The 15,538-nt window shown below is 46.6% G+C and overlaps 2 protein-coding genes and 1 non-coding gene across 6 annotated transcripts in view; all 3 read left to right on the top strand.

Annotated features, from left to right (window-relative positions):
• The first annotated feature begins 10,204 nt into the window (after positions 1 to 10,204).
• LOC115635193 (tripartite motif-containing protein 55-like) overlaps positions 10,205 to 15,538 on the top strand; it is a 72,841-nt gene continuing 67,507 nt past the window's right edge. The window contains exons 1-2 of the mRNA XM_030533554.1: positions 10,205 to 10,292; positions 12,174 to 12,655. Coding sequence (XP_030389414.1) covers positions 10,205 to 10,292; positions 12,174 to 12,655 — 570 coding nt within the window. The remainder of the gene's footprint in view (positions 10,293 to 12,173; positions 12,656 to 15,538) is intronic.
• TRNAE-CUC lies at positions 11,541 to 11,612 on the top strand. The gene has a single exon. It is a non-coding gene; the product is annotated as a tRNA-Glu (tRNA).
• DNAJC5 (DnaJ heat shock protein family (Hsp40) member C5) overlaps positions 12,575 to 15,538 on the top strand; it is a 53,244-nt gene continuing 50,280 nt past the window's right edge. Inside the window, exon 1 of one of the 4 annotated variants that reach the window (XM_030533126.1) lies at positions 12,575 to 12,655. The gene's annotated coding sequence lies outside the window, so the exon portion shown is untranslated. The remainder of the gene's footprint in view (positions 12,656 to 15,538) is intronic. The other 3 variants (XM_030533124.1, XM_030533125.1, XM_030533123.1) reach the window with 3 other exon arrangements.

Raw genomic sequence — 15,538 nt, forward strand, 5'->3', positions numbered from 1 at the left:
AGCCAAAAGGAACTTAGTGGAATGGTATGAGCTGACAATTTCGTTATGCAATGAATGAGCAGAAAAGAGGTCAGTACATGGTATCGTCTGAGGCACAGAGCAGAACATATTTTCTGCACAAAGCACAGTAGGTGCCAAAGCAGGAAAAAATCATTCTAGTACAGTACAACTTCCTTGGGAAACTTTGGGCCTCGTTTTGGGAAGAGAAAAGGTGCAGGAGCATTGAAGGATGCTAGTGCTGCATTAAAAATAACATGTAAAAATTATCAATGCTTGTCTACTTTTCCTGACTACTGTACCCCTTTCAGGAGTCTGATTATTTGCATACCCCCACATTTCACCTCACTTGAAAATTATTTGCTTAGAAAGTCAGACATAAAAATACAGAAGTGTCACAGCACACTGTTACTGAACAATTGCTGACTTTCTCATTTTCGCATACAATTTATAAAATCAATTGTACTTAAATTTTTTTAGTGTATAGTATGTAGATCAGAATAAACAAGTCGTCATATGTTTGTACTGACTTTGCTAGTGCTTTTTATGTAGCTTGTCATAAAACTAGGCAAATATCTAGATGAGTTGATGTACCCCCTGGAAGACCTCTGTGTACCCCGGTAGAGAACCACTGCTGAAGGCGACGCTGGCAAGGTGTTAAAAAGCTGTAGGCCAAAAACTGACTCGGGGAGGCTGAGCCCCAGGCTAGTTCTTCAGAAAGGTCAGATCACTCTCATACCCTTGCCTACTGCCTTCAGTTGTACGTGGGAGTTTCTTCATTCCCTCTGGGAATAGTTTAGAAAAGGGGGGAGGTTTTTTAAACGTCCTCTTTTTGTTCTCCCCACTGGAATGAACCAGAGTAACCAAAGTTAACCTACTGTACATTCCGCTGCCTAAAAAAGCTCCTCATTTTAACTCTTAACCAGCTAGGTCTTGAATGAAAACATTCCATGCCAGTGTGCTTCTAGGGCTGTGGCGCTGTCATTGCATGGGGAGTGTCAGTTGTTTCCTATCCTAGCCATTGATTCATCACTGCTGTCCATCTCATTGAACTGCTCCTATTGGGAATTTATCTCAAATACATCACTCTGCTAGAAATGTACACTAAAGATGAATTGAACTTGACTTTAAGCTTCCTTCCAATAATTCTTCCTCAACCTTAGTTTCGGCTTCTGTCCCATATTTGAGCTTTGGCAGCAGCAGCAGCATTGCTGAAAGTTCTTCAAGCCAGAGAAACATGGAATATGGAAAACCAGCAGCTGAAACACTGGCGTAAATTTTTAGCATGATAATCCTGGAAAACAGCTTCTTGGAAACTATGTTGACAGTCATGTGTGACTTAAGCAGTGCAAGGAAAGGAGAAATTCTGACTGTGATTTAGTCTTGAAGTGCTCCAAAGGCTGCACGACCTTTGGAGAAGGATGAATATGGAGTAGATGTGTTTCAGGGAAAGACAGTGGAGCTCTGTGACCTCATAGGGAAATATTTTCTCCTTTCAGAGAGCAGCCAGGTGGCTGAACTGGAGACTTTCATTTGCTGACCACAAAAACTGTTTGTTTTTATTCATTTTTGCTGCCTGACTTCCAAACATGAAGCCACATCCTATCATGATCCAGTCATGCAGCCCCTGATGCCATCCACATGAATTGTGAGCAAGGGTCATGAGCATAATATTGTTGAAAGCACTTCAGTCTGCAGATGCTGATTTCTTTGGTGGTGTAGAAAAGGTGGATGGAGGGGAGACCCAGAGCATCAACTCATTTTTCAATTTAATTAAACTGTGGCTTGACCAGCTACACACAAGGTGAAAGAGTAAGAACGTCAGCCCCCTGTGTTGTCAGATGTGGTTTTGACCTGCCCAGGATAGAGTTAACACACAGGATTTGAGGTTTGATCCCATCTGTCTGTTTGGCACTACTGCTTGTATTTGATCTGGTGATTGGTTGGTACATAATGCAGTGCCATCTCCTTTCTCCCAGGGTCAAGTAGAGCTTTTCCCACTGCTCATCTTTTAATTGGTGGTAATTTGAAGAAATAATCATGTACTTCCTTGTATTTTGGACACTGCAGTGAACAGGATTTGGCCTGTTTTCTCCAGTTCTCAATGTCCCCACCTAGCCATAAACTATCAATATATCTTTCTCATACAAGGTCAGGCAAAGAACTTATCAGTCCCGGGCACATCTCCTTGCAGGCTGAGCAATAACGGAAGGATGTTTGCTTTTCCACAGCTGTTCACTCAAGGATTATAGTTGAAGACATTTTATGGCAAGACTGGACTGTCAGAGTGAGGGCAGGAAGCAGATTCCAAGCAGAGAGTACAGCTCCTAAGGAGCAGCTGCTGTAGGTGCTAGCACTGATGGGAGAAGAGATTTGTGTTTGTACAATACCTCCATCAAAAGATCTTAAAGTGCTTTACAAACACTCATAAACTCTGATTACACCTGTGTCATTAGGAAATTGTCCTCGTTTTGCAGAAGAGGAAATGGGACTGCGGGCCACATCTTTAAAGGTATTTAGGTACCTGCCTCCCATTTATTTTAATGTGAGTTATGCACCTAATTACCTTTTAAAACATACACTACACAAAGCCACATGTGTAACCTACATAGAATATTAGAATGGCCCTACTGGTCAGACCAAAGGTCAGTCTAGCCCAGTATCCTGTCTGACAGTGGCCAGTGCTAGGTGCTTCAGAAAATAGAATCAGGGACTCACCAAGTGATCCATCCCCTGTCGCCCATTCCCAGCTTCTGGCAAACAGAGGCTAGGGACACCAGCCCTGCCCATCCTGGCTAATAGCCATTGATGGACCTATCCTCCATGAATTTAACTAGTTCCTTTTTTTAACCTGTTTTGGTCTTGGCCGTCACAATGTCCTCTGGCAAGGAGTTCCACAGGTTGACTGTGTTTGTGAAGAAATACTTCCTTTTATTTGTTTTAAACTTGCTCCTATTAATTTTGTTTGGTGACCCCTAGTACTTGTGTTATGAGAAGTAGTAAACAACACTTCCTTATCTACTTTCTCTATACCAGTCATGATTTTATACACCTCAATCATATCTCCCCTTAGCCATCTCTTTTCTAAGATGAAGAGTTCCAGTCTTATTAATCTCTCCTCATACAGAAGCCGTTCCATACCCCTAATCATTTTTGTTTCCCTTTTCTGAATCCCTTTTCCAGTTCCAATGTATCTTTTTTGAGATGGGGTGACCACATCTGCACGCAGTATTCAAGATGTGGGTGTACCATGGATTTCTGCAGAGGCAACATATTTTCTATTCTATTATCTATCCCTTTCTTAATGATTCCCAGCATTCTGTTCGCTTTGTTACCACTACAGTGCTAGCTGCATCTTTTCCCCCTTTCTGGTCTGTGTGCGCTCCCCCAGTCAGCTGGCAGGCCTCAAGTCTAAATGCCCTGTGGTGGAAATCTGCATATCTCCTACTTTTAGACCAAGCCCTTGGCTACCACACCCTGTGTACTAACTTTGCTTTCCTAGTAGGTCTGACTGGGTGTGGTACCTGTAGTTCTTTCTTGTCAGTCTGTGACCAGTGGTATTCAGCGACAAAAGAGTCGTCTTAAAGCCAAAATACTGTTTTAACGGTAGGAACAAAGCATTTAGAGAGAGAATTTTAGAACACAAACTACACACGTCCATCTTCCCTTGTGGCATGTCCCCCACTGATGACAACCAAGATGCCCTTCCCCCCCAAGGACCTGTCTGTCAGTCTGATCTGACTGAACAACTTTCTGCTCTCCCTCTTTTAATCTAGCCAGAGTTCCTTTGTTCTTGTGACTTCCTAGGCATTGGCTCCAGTCACCCAAACCGGTTCTGTAAATTGGCTGGAACTAGGCGGTAGAATCTTCAAAGCTAATAGTTCAGACATTAAGAACAGGAGTACTTGTGGCACCTTAGAGGTTAACATTTATTTGAGCATAAACTTTTGTGGGCAACAGCCCACTTCATCAGATGCATAGAATGGAACATATAGTAAGAAGATGTATACACGAACAGACAATATGAAAAGGTGGAAGTTGCCATACCAACTGTAAGAAGCTAATTAATTATGATGAGCTATTACCAGTAGGAGAAAAAAAACTTTGTAGTGATAATCAAGATGGCCCATTCCAGACAGTTGACAACGTGGTGTGAGGATACTTAACATGGGGAAGTAGATTCAATTTGTGTAATGACCCAGCCACTTCCAGTCTCTCTTCAAGCCCAGGTTAATGGTACACCTCTACGCCGATATAACACTGTCCTCGGGAGCCAAAAATCTGACCGTGTTATAGATGAAACCGCGTTATATTGAACTTGCTTTGATACGCTGGAGTGCGCGGACCCGCCCCCCAGAGCGCTTCTTTATCGTGTTATAACCGAATTCATGTTATGTCGGGTCGTGTTCTATCGGGGTAGAGGTGTATCTAGTTTGTGAATTAATTCCAGTTCAGCAGTTGCTCCTTGGAGTCTGTTTTTGAAGCTTTTCTGTTGCAAAATTGCCACCTTTTAAGTCTGTTACTGAGTGATGAGAGGTTGAAGTGTTCTCCTACTGTTTTTTTAATGTTATGATTCCTGATGTCAGATTTGTGTCCGTTTATTCTTTTGCGTAGAGACTGTTCAGTTTGGCCAATGTACATGGCGGAGGAGCATTGCTGGTGTTTTCTGAGGAGTGGTTTATTTTGAGCCATTGTTCCCTTTCCCCACCTCCCCCAACAACTCCTTCATTAATCTAAATCAATATATTCACACAGTAAACATCCCAATAACCAGGTCACCATACCATATTCATAAATTATTGCAGAGCAGCATCACTTCTCTGAGGCCATGTCTACATCTAAAATTTTGCAGCGCTGGTTGTTACAGCTGTATTAGTACAGCTGTATAGGGCCAGCGCTGCAGAGTGGCCACACTTACAGCCACCAGTGCTGCAAGTGGTGTTAGATGTGGCCACACGGCAGCGCTGTTGGGCGGCTTCAAGGGGGGTTCCGGGAACGCGAGAGCAAACCGGGAAAGGAGACCAGCTTCGCCGCGGTTTGCTCTCGCGTTCCCGGAGCCACCCAGCAAACCGCAGGGAAGGAGACCTGCTTGCTCGGGGTTCCGGGAACGAGAGAGCAAACCGGGAAAGGAGACCAGCTTCGCCGCGGTTTGCTCTCGCGTTCCCGGAGCCACCCAGCAAACCGCAGGGAAGGAGACCTGCTTGCTCGGGGTTCCGGGAACGAGAGAGCAAACCGGGAAAGGAGACCAGCTTCGCCGCGGTTTGCTCTCGCGTTCCCGGAGCCACCCAGCAAACCGCAGGGAAGGAGACCTGCTTGCTCGGGGGTTCGGGGAACGAGAGAGCAAACCGGGAAAGGAGACCAGCTTCGCCGCGGTTTGCTCTCGCGTTCCCGGAGCCACCCAGCAAACCACAGGGAAGGAGACCTGCTTGCTCGGGGTTCCGGGAACGAGAGAGCAAACCGGGGAAGGAGACCAGCTTGATTACCAGAGGCTTCCTCCTTCCACGGAGGTCAAGAAAAGCGCTGGTAAGTGTCTACATTGGATTACCAGCGCTGGATCACCAGCGCTGGATCCTCTACACCCGAGACAAAACGGGAGTACGGCCAGCGCTGCAAACAGGGAGTTGCAGCGCTGGTGGTGCCCTGCAGATGTGGACACTCTCAAAGTTGCAGCGCTGTAACTCCCTCACCAGCGCTGCAACTTTCTGATGTAGACAAGCCCTCACTCTCTCACAGGGGTGGAGGGGGGGGGAGAATCTCCTCATTCCCATTCCTTTGGTTTTTTTAAACATGATTATTGTTTTTTGTGCTTCTATTTAATGGTCTGCATTTTAGCTGGGGTGGATATGTATTCCCAGCAAAGCTTGTCAGAGTTGGGGGCTAATATTACCAGATTTGATGTCTTTTAGTTTCAGCTGATATTTCCTCCCACACTGCTGTTGACAGCAGTGAGCCTGCATCTTGGACCCCCTTCTACTGCGGAGAAGGCGCCATTTTCACAGCAGTTGCTGTATTTTTTTTCATTGCATCACTTCGCAGTTGTAAGGAAAATGTTCATGGTGCAAAACTCTGGGACTCAATCTAATGTGCAGTATTTCTGACGCACCTGCCATTGGGGCATTACTGCAATGGTATCTATTTACTGTGTGCCCCAGGCCAGGAGTTGTGATCTTGGGCCTCCATCGATGCAGCCAGAAAAGCAGACAAGATTACAGTAGTTGGATGGAAAATATTTTAGCTCCCTGCCCCTGCGAAGATCAGCAACTCACATAACAAAGATGTATCAAAGATTCATCTCAACCAGGAGAAGTAGGTACTTCATAAAACGAACGAATAAACAAACAAAAAGTTGCAGTGTCTGAACTGAGCTTTCATAGAGAAATAACTCAGGAGAGCAAAGCTTGGTTTCTTTCCTGGGCCAGTATGAAATGAAAATTCACAGTGTTGAAATGCAGAGTCCTAGAACCAGGAGTTACTACACTCATCCACCAAGGGCTGCAGAGATGGGAAATGGGAAAGCGAACAATCAAAGCAGGGTATGGCTGGATTTCCAATGGGCTGGTTTGTAACTTCAGTTTTCAATAAATCATCCCATTCTGAGAATGTTTTTAATAATTAAAACACAAGGACATTAGTAATTTATAAGCAAACTCCACCATGTATTGCAACGGTCCCAAAAAAGCAAAAGGCAGATCAAGAAATCTGATTTTTCTTTTCTTTTAACTTCCAAGTGTCAAGTCTTCTGCAGTCAGTGGAGATGATAAAAATTTATCTAGGTTCTTACCCTCAACATGGTGTTCAGATTTGAAGGACCAGAGAGAGACACAAAAAATGATTTGGAGACATCACTGAGCCATGTCTATTAAAGGGTAGGACATTAATAACTAACCCCCCTTACTAGTCTGGCTAGAAGAGGACAAGGGGATATGACTGTTGTGTATAAAATAGTGACAGTTACAAAGGCAGCCAGACCTTTTGCTCCTCCTGTTTGTCTGATTCCAGCTGCTGAAATTAAAAAGCAACAAATTCCAAGCAGCTAAAAGGAACTACTTTTTACATACACAACTTGCAATTAAGTGTGAAATTTACTACTCCATGCTAATGTTAATGCAAATATTGTTTTGAAAAAATAATTTGATATAAATAATAGCAACTCTATTTTAGACTAGGGAGAACAAAATTACAGAGGCCATCCATCTTCATGCTTCAAATTGATCAAGAATGGGAGCGAGGCCGAAATTAAAACTTCTGGAGTGTAAGCAATTTGGAGCAGGATCACATCTTTGTTTGTACAGGGTTTGTTTCCCCTAATGCACTGGGGACCTCATTCTGTTGGAGTCTCTGAATCCTATAGGAACAGAAATATTATTGAATAATAATGAAGTATCTTCCATTCAGGAGCAGGCCACGGTTGGAGACAGGATGGACCATGTATCTGTCCCAGCATGTGATCACTTCAAGGAATACTAATGAGTGTGTATAGGTGTCTCTTCACTTATTTAGAGCACTATAAGGTGACAGAGTAGCTCAGTTCTGCTTGGTGGTTCTTCATGCATACCAGGATAATGGGCATATTCCCACTGATATATTGAAAGAATGACACTACTGCGGTATAACAGGATTCAGCCTGTTTATTCTGTTAGTAAATGCATTATAATATATTTCTTAAAAAGGTGGGTCAGAGTAGTCAAATGGAAAAAAAGCCAGTTAGAACTATGAAAGGCCAGAAGTTGTGCTAATGCATATAATGTGGAGATGTCAGCAGGCCTAGATATCAGAGAATCAAAGATATATATATATAATTTGAAGGGACCTCAAGAGGTCATCTTGTCCAGACCCATGTGCTGAGGCAGGACCAAGTAAACCTAGACATAGGTACCGACTTCCCTTCTTTTCTGTGGATGCTCGACTCCCTTCTGCCTCTGGCCTCGCCCCCACTCCACCCCTTTCATGAGGCCTCCCCCGGCCTGCCCCTACTCCAAAGTTTCGGCCCCCTTCCTGTCCCTATTCCAACTCCTTCCCCAAATCCCCTCCCTGGCCTTGCCTCTTCGCCTCCTCCCCTGAGCATGCCATGTTCCCGCTCGTCACCCTCCCTCCTGGAGTATGCTAACAGTGTGTTTGGCAGCGGCTGGGCAGGAAGTGCTGGGAGGTAGGCGGAGGAGCGGGGACGTGGTGCACGCGGTCGAGGGGAGCTTGGCTGCTGGTGGGTGCAGAGCACCCACTAATTTTTCCCCGTGGGTGCTTCAGCCCTGGAGCACCCACAGAGTTGGTGCTTGTGAAGCTAGACCATTCCTGACAATTGTTTGTTCAACCTGTTCTTAAATCACTGGTGACCGGGATGCTGTGAGCTCCCTGGAAGTCTATTCCAGAGCATAACTATCCTTATAGTTAGAAAGTTTTCCACTATATCTAACTAAATCTCCCTTGCTGCAGATGAAGCCCATTACTTCTTGTCCTACCTTCAGCAGGCATGGAGAACAATTGATCCCCGTTCTCTTTCTAGCAGGCCTTACCGTATTTAAAGACTGTTATCGGGTCCCCCTTCAGTCTTCTTTTCTCAAGACTAAACATGCCCAGTTATTTAAACTCTCCTCCTAGGTTTTCTAAACCTTTTATATTTTTTGTTGTTCTCCTCTGGACTCTATCCAGTTGTCCACATCTTTCCTAAAGTATGGCATCCAGAACTGGACATAGGACTCCAGCAGAGGCTTAACAATGCCTAGTAGAGTGGAGGTGCCTGCCATGTCTTACATACAGTCCTCCTTTAACACATGCCAGAAGGATATTAGCCTTTTTAGCAACTACATCATAGCGTTGGGCTCATATTCAATTTGTGCTCCACTACAGCCCCTATCTCCTTTTCAGCAGTACGACTGCCTAGCCAATTATTCCCCATTTGGTGTGTGCGCATTTGATTTTTCCTTCCTAACTGTAGTGTTTTGCACCTTTGCACTTGTATTAATTGATCTCTTAAGGAGTAATAAAGGGCAAACTGGAACTGAATGGGAAGGGTGTCGATATAAAATCATAAATGAAGCATATTCCAGGAAAAAATAATCTCCCTTTTACCTGCTCCTCTAATGTGTTCTCCATCTGAACTCCATATGACATTGGTGTATGGTGAATGCTAAGCCATTAAAGCAGACTTAAATGGAACCAGTTGGTGTGATTTTGGGAGGTGGCTTGAAAGTGATATGTATATATGTCACTGGCACCACATCCTCCATCAGGCAATGTCCCACTTTGAGGAGAAGCATCTTGCCCTTAAAGCTAAAAAGGGAGAAAGAAGGAAGGAAAAAGAAAGAATTTATCCCAGCAGGCTGCTGACTCATCAGGAAGTATCTGTATCTATGGTGGGAAGATCTGTGGTTCCAGGATCAGACTCCTGAGTCATCTCAGGACCTGTATGTAAATCTGTGGTAGAGATCATCCTTGAATTGGGAATGCTGATGATGATCTATCTCACTGATCTCATTTCTCAAAACTGAATCACTTTTGCTCAAATTTAAAAATATGAAATGCCTGCTGAGACAGAGAGAAAGCATGAAATATTAGTTCCTAACAGTTAAAGTTTGTTAAAGTTGAGACCAAGAGCTTAGCAAGACTCAGAATGGGACTGGACATTTATATGGATAACAAGAATATCTAAAGTTCCTATAAATTATGCTAACAAAAATTTTGGAAGGGATATTAATCTTTGTGGTTCAGGGCTTAAACTGATCTCTAATAGAGATTAAGATGAGATCAATGTGGGGATCTGATTATCCCACATCTGCTACTGCAGAGTTCTTACATCTTCCTCTGAAGCAGTAGGAATATGGAGGGCAGAGGCTGAAAAAGGACAGGGCAGAATGGGGAACAAGAGAGACAGCCCCAAACAACTGCTGCCCCACCAATCTCACCCTGGCCTGCCCACTCAGGGTGATGCCCCAGGCTCTGCCTCTCAGCAGATCCTACCCTCTTTCTGCCAGGTACTGACTCTTCTGTGCCCGGCTCTCCCAGCACCACAGCTGCTCCTAACTCCAGCTCAGCCCCACTTGTTTCTGGGGTGGCATGAGAGGAAAGGCTCCTGCCATCCCCCTCACCTTCTCTTTGGTTGGGGATGATGGCATTGGTGACTTTTTCATTGCTGAGAAATGTCAGGCATGGAACTGCGGAGAAATAGAACAAATGACTACTACCAGTAACGTGCTGGCTGGGCATTTTTAACATGCACGTCTGGTTGGAGGATCTGAAAATGGTTGAAAGGAAGGTGCTGCTCTTTGGAGCAGTGTATCATACATTTCAAGTATCAGGAGGTAGCTGTGTTAATCTGTATCCACAAAAACAACAAGGAGTCCGGTGGCATCTTAAAGACTGACAGATTTAGTTGGGCATAAGCTTTTGTGGATGCATGGATCTGAAGAAGTGAGCTCTTTTACCCAGCAAAGCTTATGCCTAACTAAATCTATCAGTCTTTAAGGTGCCACCAGACTCCTTGTTGTTTCTATTATACATTTTACTTATTTAAAAATAATGCATTTGTTGCAGACACAGCAGTGCCAGAGGCAAGCAACAGTGGTTCGTTGCCCAGAGTGCTTAAGCGCCAATAAACACACCAGGGTGGAGAAGCAAACAACCAAATTTATTTGAGCTCAAATAAGGTGCAAGGGAGAAATAACAATCTCAGATCCTGCACACCTAAAACAAGTAGTTTCTTCCTTTTATATCCCAGTTGTTTACTACAAAACTTTCTTGCTGACTAGCTGATTTCTCACTCCTCCCTCCTTTCCCATCCAGCTGCAGTATCTTTTCTCATTCAATCTTTTGTCTTCCCCCTTCCTCCCCTTCTCCGCTGCTGAGACATGTATACAGTATCTTAAAACGGCCTTGAGCGTGCTTTAGCCTAGCTTTAATGTATTACAGCAGAGAACTGGCTGTTACAACCAAAAACTAACTGCTAACACTACATTTTACAGCTCTTAAAATATTAGGTTACACTAGGTTATAGACTCATAGACTCTAGGACTGGAAGGGACCTCGAGAGGTCATCGAGTCCAGTCCCCTGCCCTCATGGCAGGACCAAATACTGTCTAGACCATCCCTAATAGACATTTAGCTAACCTACTCTTCATTGAGGCCTACAGCAGGAGGGCTTCATTGACACTTGTGGTTTACCGCCCTCCTGAGTTACCTAGATTTATGCCTAGTGACACCAACACATTGATATAGCACATTAAATGTAGGCTGAGCATTCAGTTTGCTATGTTGCACTGCAGTTAGGCTATTAGAGAGAGGAGGTAGGTGAGGTAATAGCTTTTATTTGCCCAAATTCTGTTGGTGGAAGAGAGAGGCTTTGGGGCTTACACAGAGCCTTTCTTCGGGGCCTGCTCCAAAGCTTGTCTCTGTCACCGACAGAAGCTGCACCAATAAAAGACATGACCTCACCCACTTACTCTCGGGAGCGGCTCCCTCTCTCTCTCTCTCTCTCTCACATGGTGCATTATGAAAATGAAAGTGAAAGAATGATAGGAAGTTAAGGCTGTCTGAGGGATAGTACTCAGAGCTCCCTGGTGGTCTAGTGGTTAGGATTCGGCGCTCTCACCGCCGCGGCCCGGGTTCGATTCCCGGTCAGGGAATGTGATTTTTTAAGGGTCCCATTGCAGCCTTCCTAATTTTAAAGCCCAATAGGTAGCACTTTTGCGGGGCGCAGCAACACACTGATTTGCCTCATTGCACAATGCTGTTTCACGCTGGCCTTTAGCTTCTGGTGCAGCGCTCAGAGGGGCTGCTCCAGCCCTTACTTCCCAGGATTGCTCCCAAGAGCACTGTGCAGAGTGGGAAGGGCCAGAGCCGAAATGATTTTTACTGGCTCCGGGGGTGCTTTTCCTTAGTGACATACACCCTTGATGAGGGGGATTAGAAGACTACAAGTGGCGAATCCCGCTCGCTGGTGCCGCAGCCGGCTCCCCCAACAGCAACACACCCTTGTGCAAACGCCCCAGCAGCCACCCGTGCAAATCTGCCCTGCAGACAGAGCAGCCTGCCCAGGTGCCCCCACTCCGCCCCAGCAGAGCCTGCAGCATCTGCGATCCCCGGCGGCGGGACAGCCGCCCCCTGGGATTTATTGTCCCGTTTCGGTCGAGATGCGGCCCTGTCGTGACACTTTCCAGCCCCCCTCCCCGCTCCCCTATGGCCAGGCCACGCCCGACGCGCAGCCCAGCGGGTCCCTGCCCAGGTGTGCTTCCCTGCAGCGACACACCGCCCCTTTCCCGGAGCGCGGGAGGACAGCGCGCGTGCCCGGGCCTGGAGGCGCGGGGACGCCCTCCTGCGCGCGCCCCCGCCCACGAACCAACCACCCCGCGCCGCGGGAACGTTGCGCGCTCGCGGCCGGGCCAGGGAGGGCGCCGTGCTCGTCCCCGCGGAACGCCGAGAGCGCGTACGCAGCCTCCCTAAGCCCGGCTCCTCCCCTCCCCCTTCGCTCCGGGTCCGGCTCGCTTGTGTCGCTTGGCGGCGGCTGGGGCTGCTGAGGAGACGCCGCCGGAGCCCGGGCCGCTCTGTGAGGAGGAGCCGCCGCCCCGCACTCCCCGGGAGAGTCAAGAGCCGCCTCCGCTGCCCTCGCCCGGCGACACCCCCTCCCTGGTGCTGCCCGCCCGCCGCCGCCGCGCTGCGGAGAGCGCAGGTAAGGTAAGGGAGGGGGGGTCGGTCCGTTCGCCTCCCCCGCCCGGGTCTGTGGTGCCTCGGAGCCTCGTGCGCACCCAGGGCCGCTGGGCGGCTGGAGGCCAAGATGGAGCTGATGCTGCTGAGGGGGAGGGTCTGACGCTGCAGCACAGCGCGGGGGGGGGGGGGTGAGGAGAGCGGGGGGGGAGATGAGCCGGGGCGGGCGGGGGCATGGGGGTGTTGGGGGGAAGAGCCTGGGATGTGGGGAGAGGGCATGGGGGCTGTGGGGGAGAGAGCCGGGGGGTGTGCGGGGCGGGGGGAGAGGGTGTAGGGGGGAGAGCCTGGAATGTGGGGCGAGGGCATGGGGGCTGTGGGGGACAGAGCCGGGGGGTGTGCGGGGTGGGGGCATGGGGGTGTTGGGGGGGAGAGCCTGGGGATGTGGGGAGATGGCATGGGGGCTGTGGGGGAGAGAGCCGGGGGGTGTGTGGGGTGGGGGCATGGGGGTGTTGGGGGGGAGAGCCTGGGATGTGGGGAGATGGCATGGGGGCTGTGGGGGAGAGAGCCGGGGGCTGTGCGGGGTGGGGGGAGAGGGTGTAGGGGGGAGAGCCTGGGATGTGGGAGAGGGCATGGGGGCTGTGGGGGAGAGAGCCGGGGGGTGTGCGGGGCGGGGGGAGAGCCTGGGATGTGGGGAGAGGGCATGGGAGGCAGCGAGGATAGAGTAGGGGAATCTCATTAGAAAGTGGAATATCCCTCATCCCACCCCCAGTTGGCACCACCTTGCTTTCTGTGATGAAACAGAGACAATTAAGCATTAACTGTCTTTGTATTGGGGAGTTAGCTGTTGAGGGGCACTATGTGTGTATGGGGACAAGGATCATCTCAGTTTGTTATAAATGCCACATAACTACAGAGCCTGTTCATAATAAGGTATTAAAAATTATGGACACTGTATTTTCCCTGGGAACCTCTTGCTTTGGGAGTTGGGGAGAATGAAAAAAGCCCAGCTTCCCCTTCCCTCCTCCCATACTTGCATACCTGGTACCAGGGGGACTTACAGTGTGCTTGTGTCCTCTGTCTTTGGACTTCAGAATAACAGTAAAAAGTCCTCAAAGACGATATAAATAATAACTTTGCATTTAGGGCTTGTGTTAAGTGAGACTCATAATGACACATGACAGCTCAGGAGATTTCAGATGTTGTCTGCCCCTGTGTTGCTGCTTGGGATTTTTATAATTAGTGGCTGCTCAGAATATTACACGCTTGAGTTTTGTTAAATGATGCATTAAGAACCAATGGGAAACCTAGTCTTTGAAACAGGAATTTGGAGAGAGGGGAGAACTCATTTATTTTGTGCTTCTTTTTGTGATGCTTGAATGAAGAATATTTGATTCCAGTGGCATTCTGTCTGGATGTAGTGATGTGGATGAAGTGGATGGGGTAGTCGTTTTACTAACATACTTCATTGTTTTGCTTATGCTTTAGCTATATCTTGCAATTATATGCATAGTAACACAAGGCAGTTGGCTTCTTATTGGAGTGTAATGTACAGATGAAGTCATTTCTCCCTCAGAGAGAGAGGTGAAAGCCATCCATGTCTGATGCTGGCACTGTGTGACCCACAAGGAGATTTTCAGCTTTTGTGTCTTGCTTGTATTTGATTCAGTGAAGCATCAATCTGCAGTGTGCGCAGAAAGTCATTGCTGTGGGTTTATCTGTGTGTATTTAATGCTCTCTCTGAGGCTGTAATCTGTAATAAAATGTGTATGCCAGTGTGAACGACAAATTCACAATATCTTCTTGGAGAAATACAAAGAGGAGCCTGAATTTACAGTGGATGTGTCTCTCTTCAGTCCATGGGGGTGTGTTGTTACTACAGTTTCTTGTGGGAAAAGAAAAAGTGAAATTATAGTATATCTGACATTATAATCTGCTTCCATTGAAGCAAAAACTTGTAGGTTGGAGCAAACTTAATGGATGCCTTTGGCAACATTTTAACCATCTGACTAGGTATATTAAGCTATGATAAGCGTGGAAATCTAAAAAGAGCCAAGGGTTTTTTATTTTATGTGAAGTGCACTTAGGTAGGTCAAATGGCTATTGGATATTGTCAGTTGTGCATAAGAAGCATTTGTTTTAGATTTGTTAAGCAATGGAGAAATTCAGTTAAACTGTAAGAACAAACTCGTGTTTTAATATCCACCATTCAAACTGCCCAAGGTCATTGTGTACATATATTTTGTTGTTAGAAGTGGCCTGGTCTTAGACGGAGTAGCTAGTGCTGGGGGATAGATGCCAGTGATACTGATGAGTGGGCTTTGTAATAATTATAACTGTGCTGCTTTTCTTAATGCAAAGCTGAATCTGGGAAGAAATCATATCTAATACCCAGAAGGTAGAATTAACTTTAGATTCCCCATATGGTACCTTAAGAAAGCAGTGTAGGGAAACTTGTGCTACCTATGTCCATATCATACTTGTTCTGTGGATAAGTAGGTCTTTGGGCTTTAGGATTGTTGATATAGCACCTTTTTCTGAGCACTAAGTAAATAAATATCCTCCCCTTCCTTGCATATTTCATCTTAATATTAAATGTAAGCACGATGTGAGCAAAAGACTGTTTATGATGGTGGTGATGTAGAGAATAAAGCTACATGTTTTAGATGAGTCACTTTAGTCTGACACCATTTATTTTCTGCTATGTGTTGTTGATGCATCATATTGGTAAGTCATAGGTAGTAGTGTCCAAGTATCTTGGGGCCCCCACACAGAGGTGACCTGAGAGCATGGTGTATGTGTGCTCTGTAGTTTAATATATGTGTTTTATCAATATGTGCCCGAAAGAAACAGCAAGAGACAAAACAAACTTTACTAAGTCATTAACATGCCTTGGCTAAGCAGGGATGGG

The sequence above is a fragment of the Gopherus evgoodei genome, chromosome 14 (genome assembly GCF_007399415.2).
Source record: "Gopherus evgoodei ecotype Sinaloan lineage chromosome 14, rGopEvg1_v1.p, whole genome shotgun sequence".
Lineage (NCBI taxonomy): Eukaryota > Metazoa > Chordata > Testudines > Testudinidae > Gopherus > Gopherus evgoodei.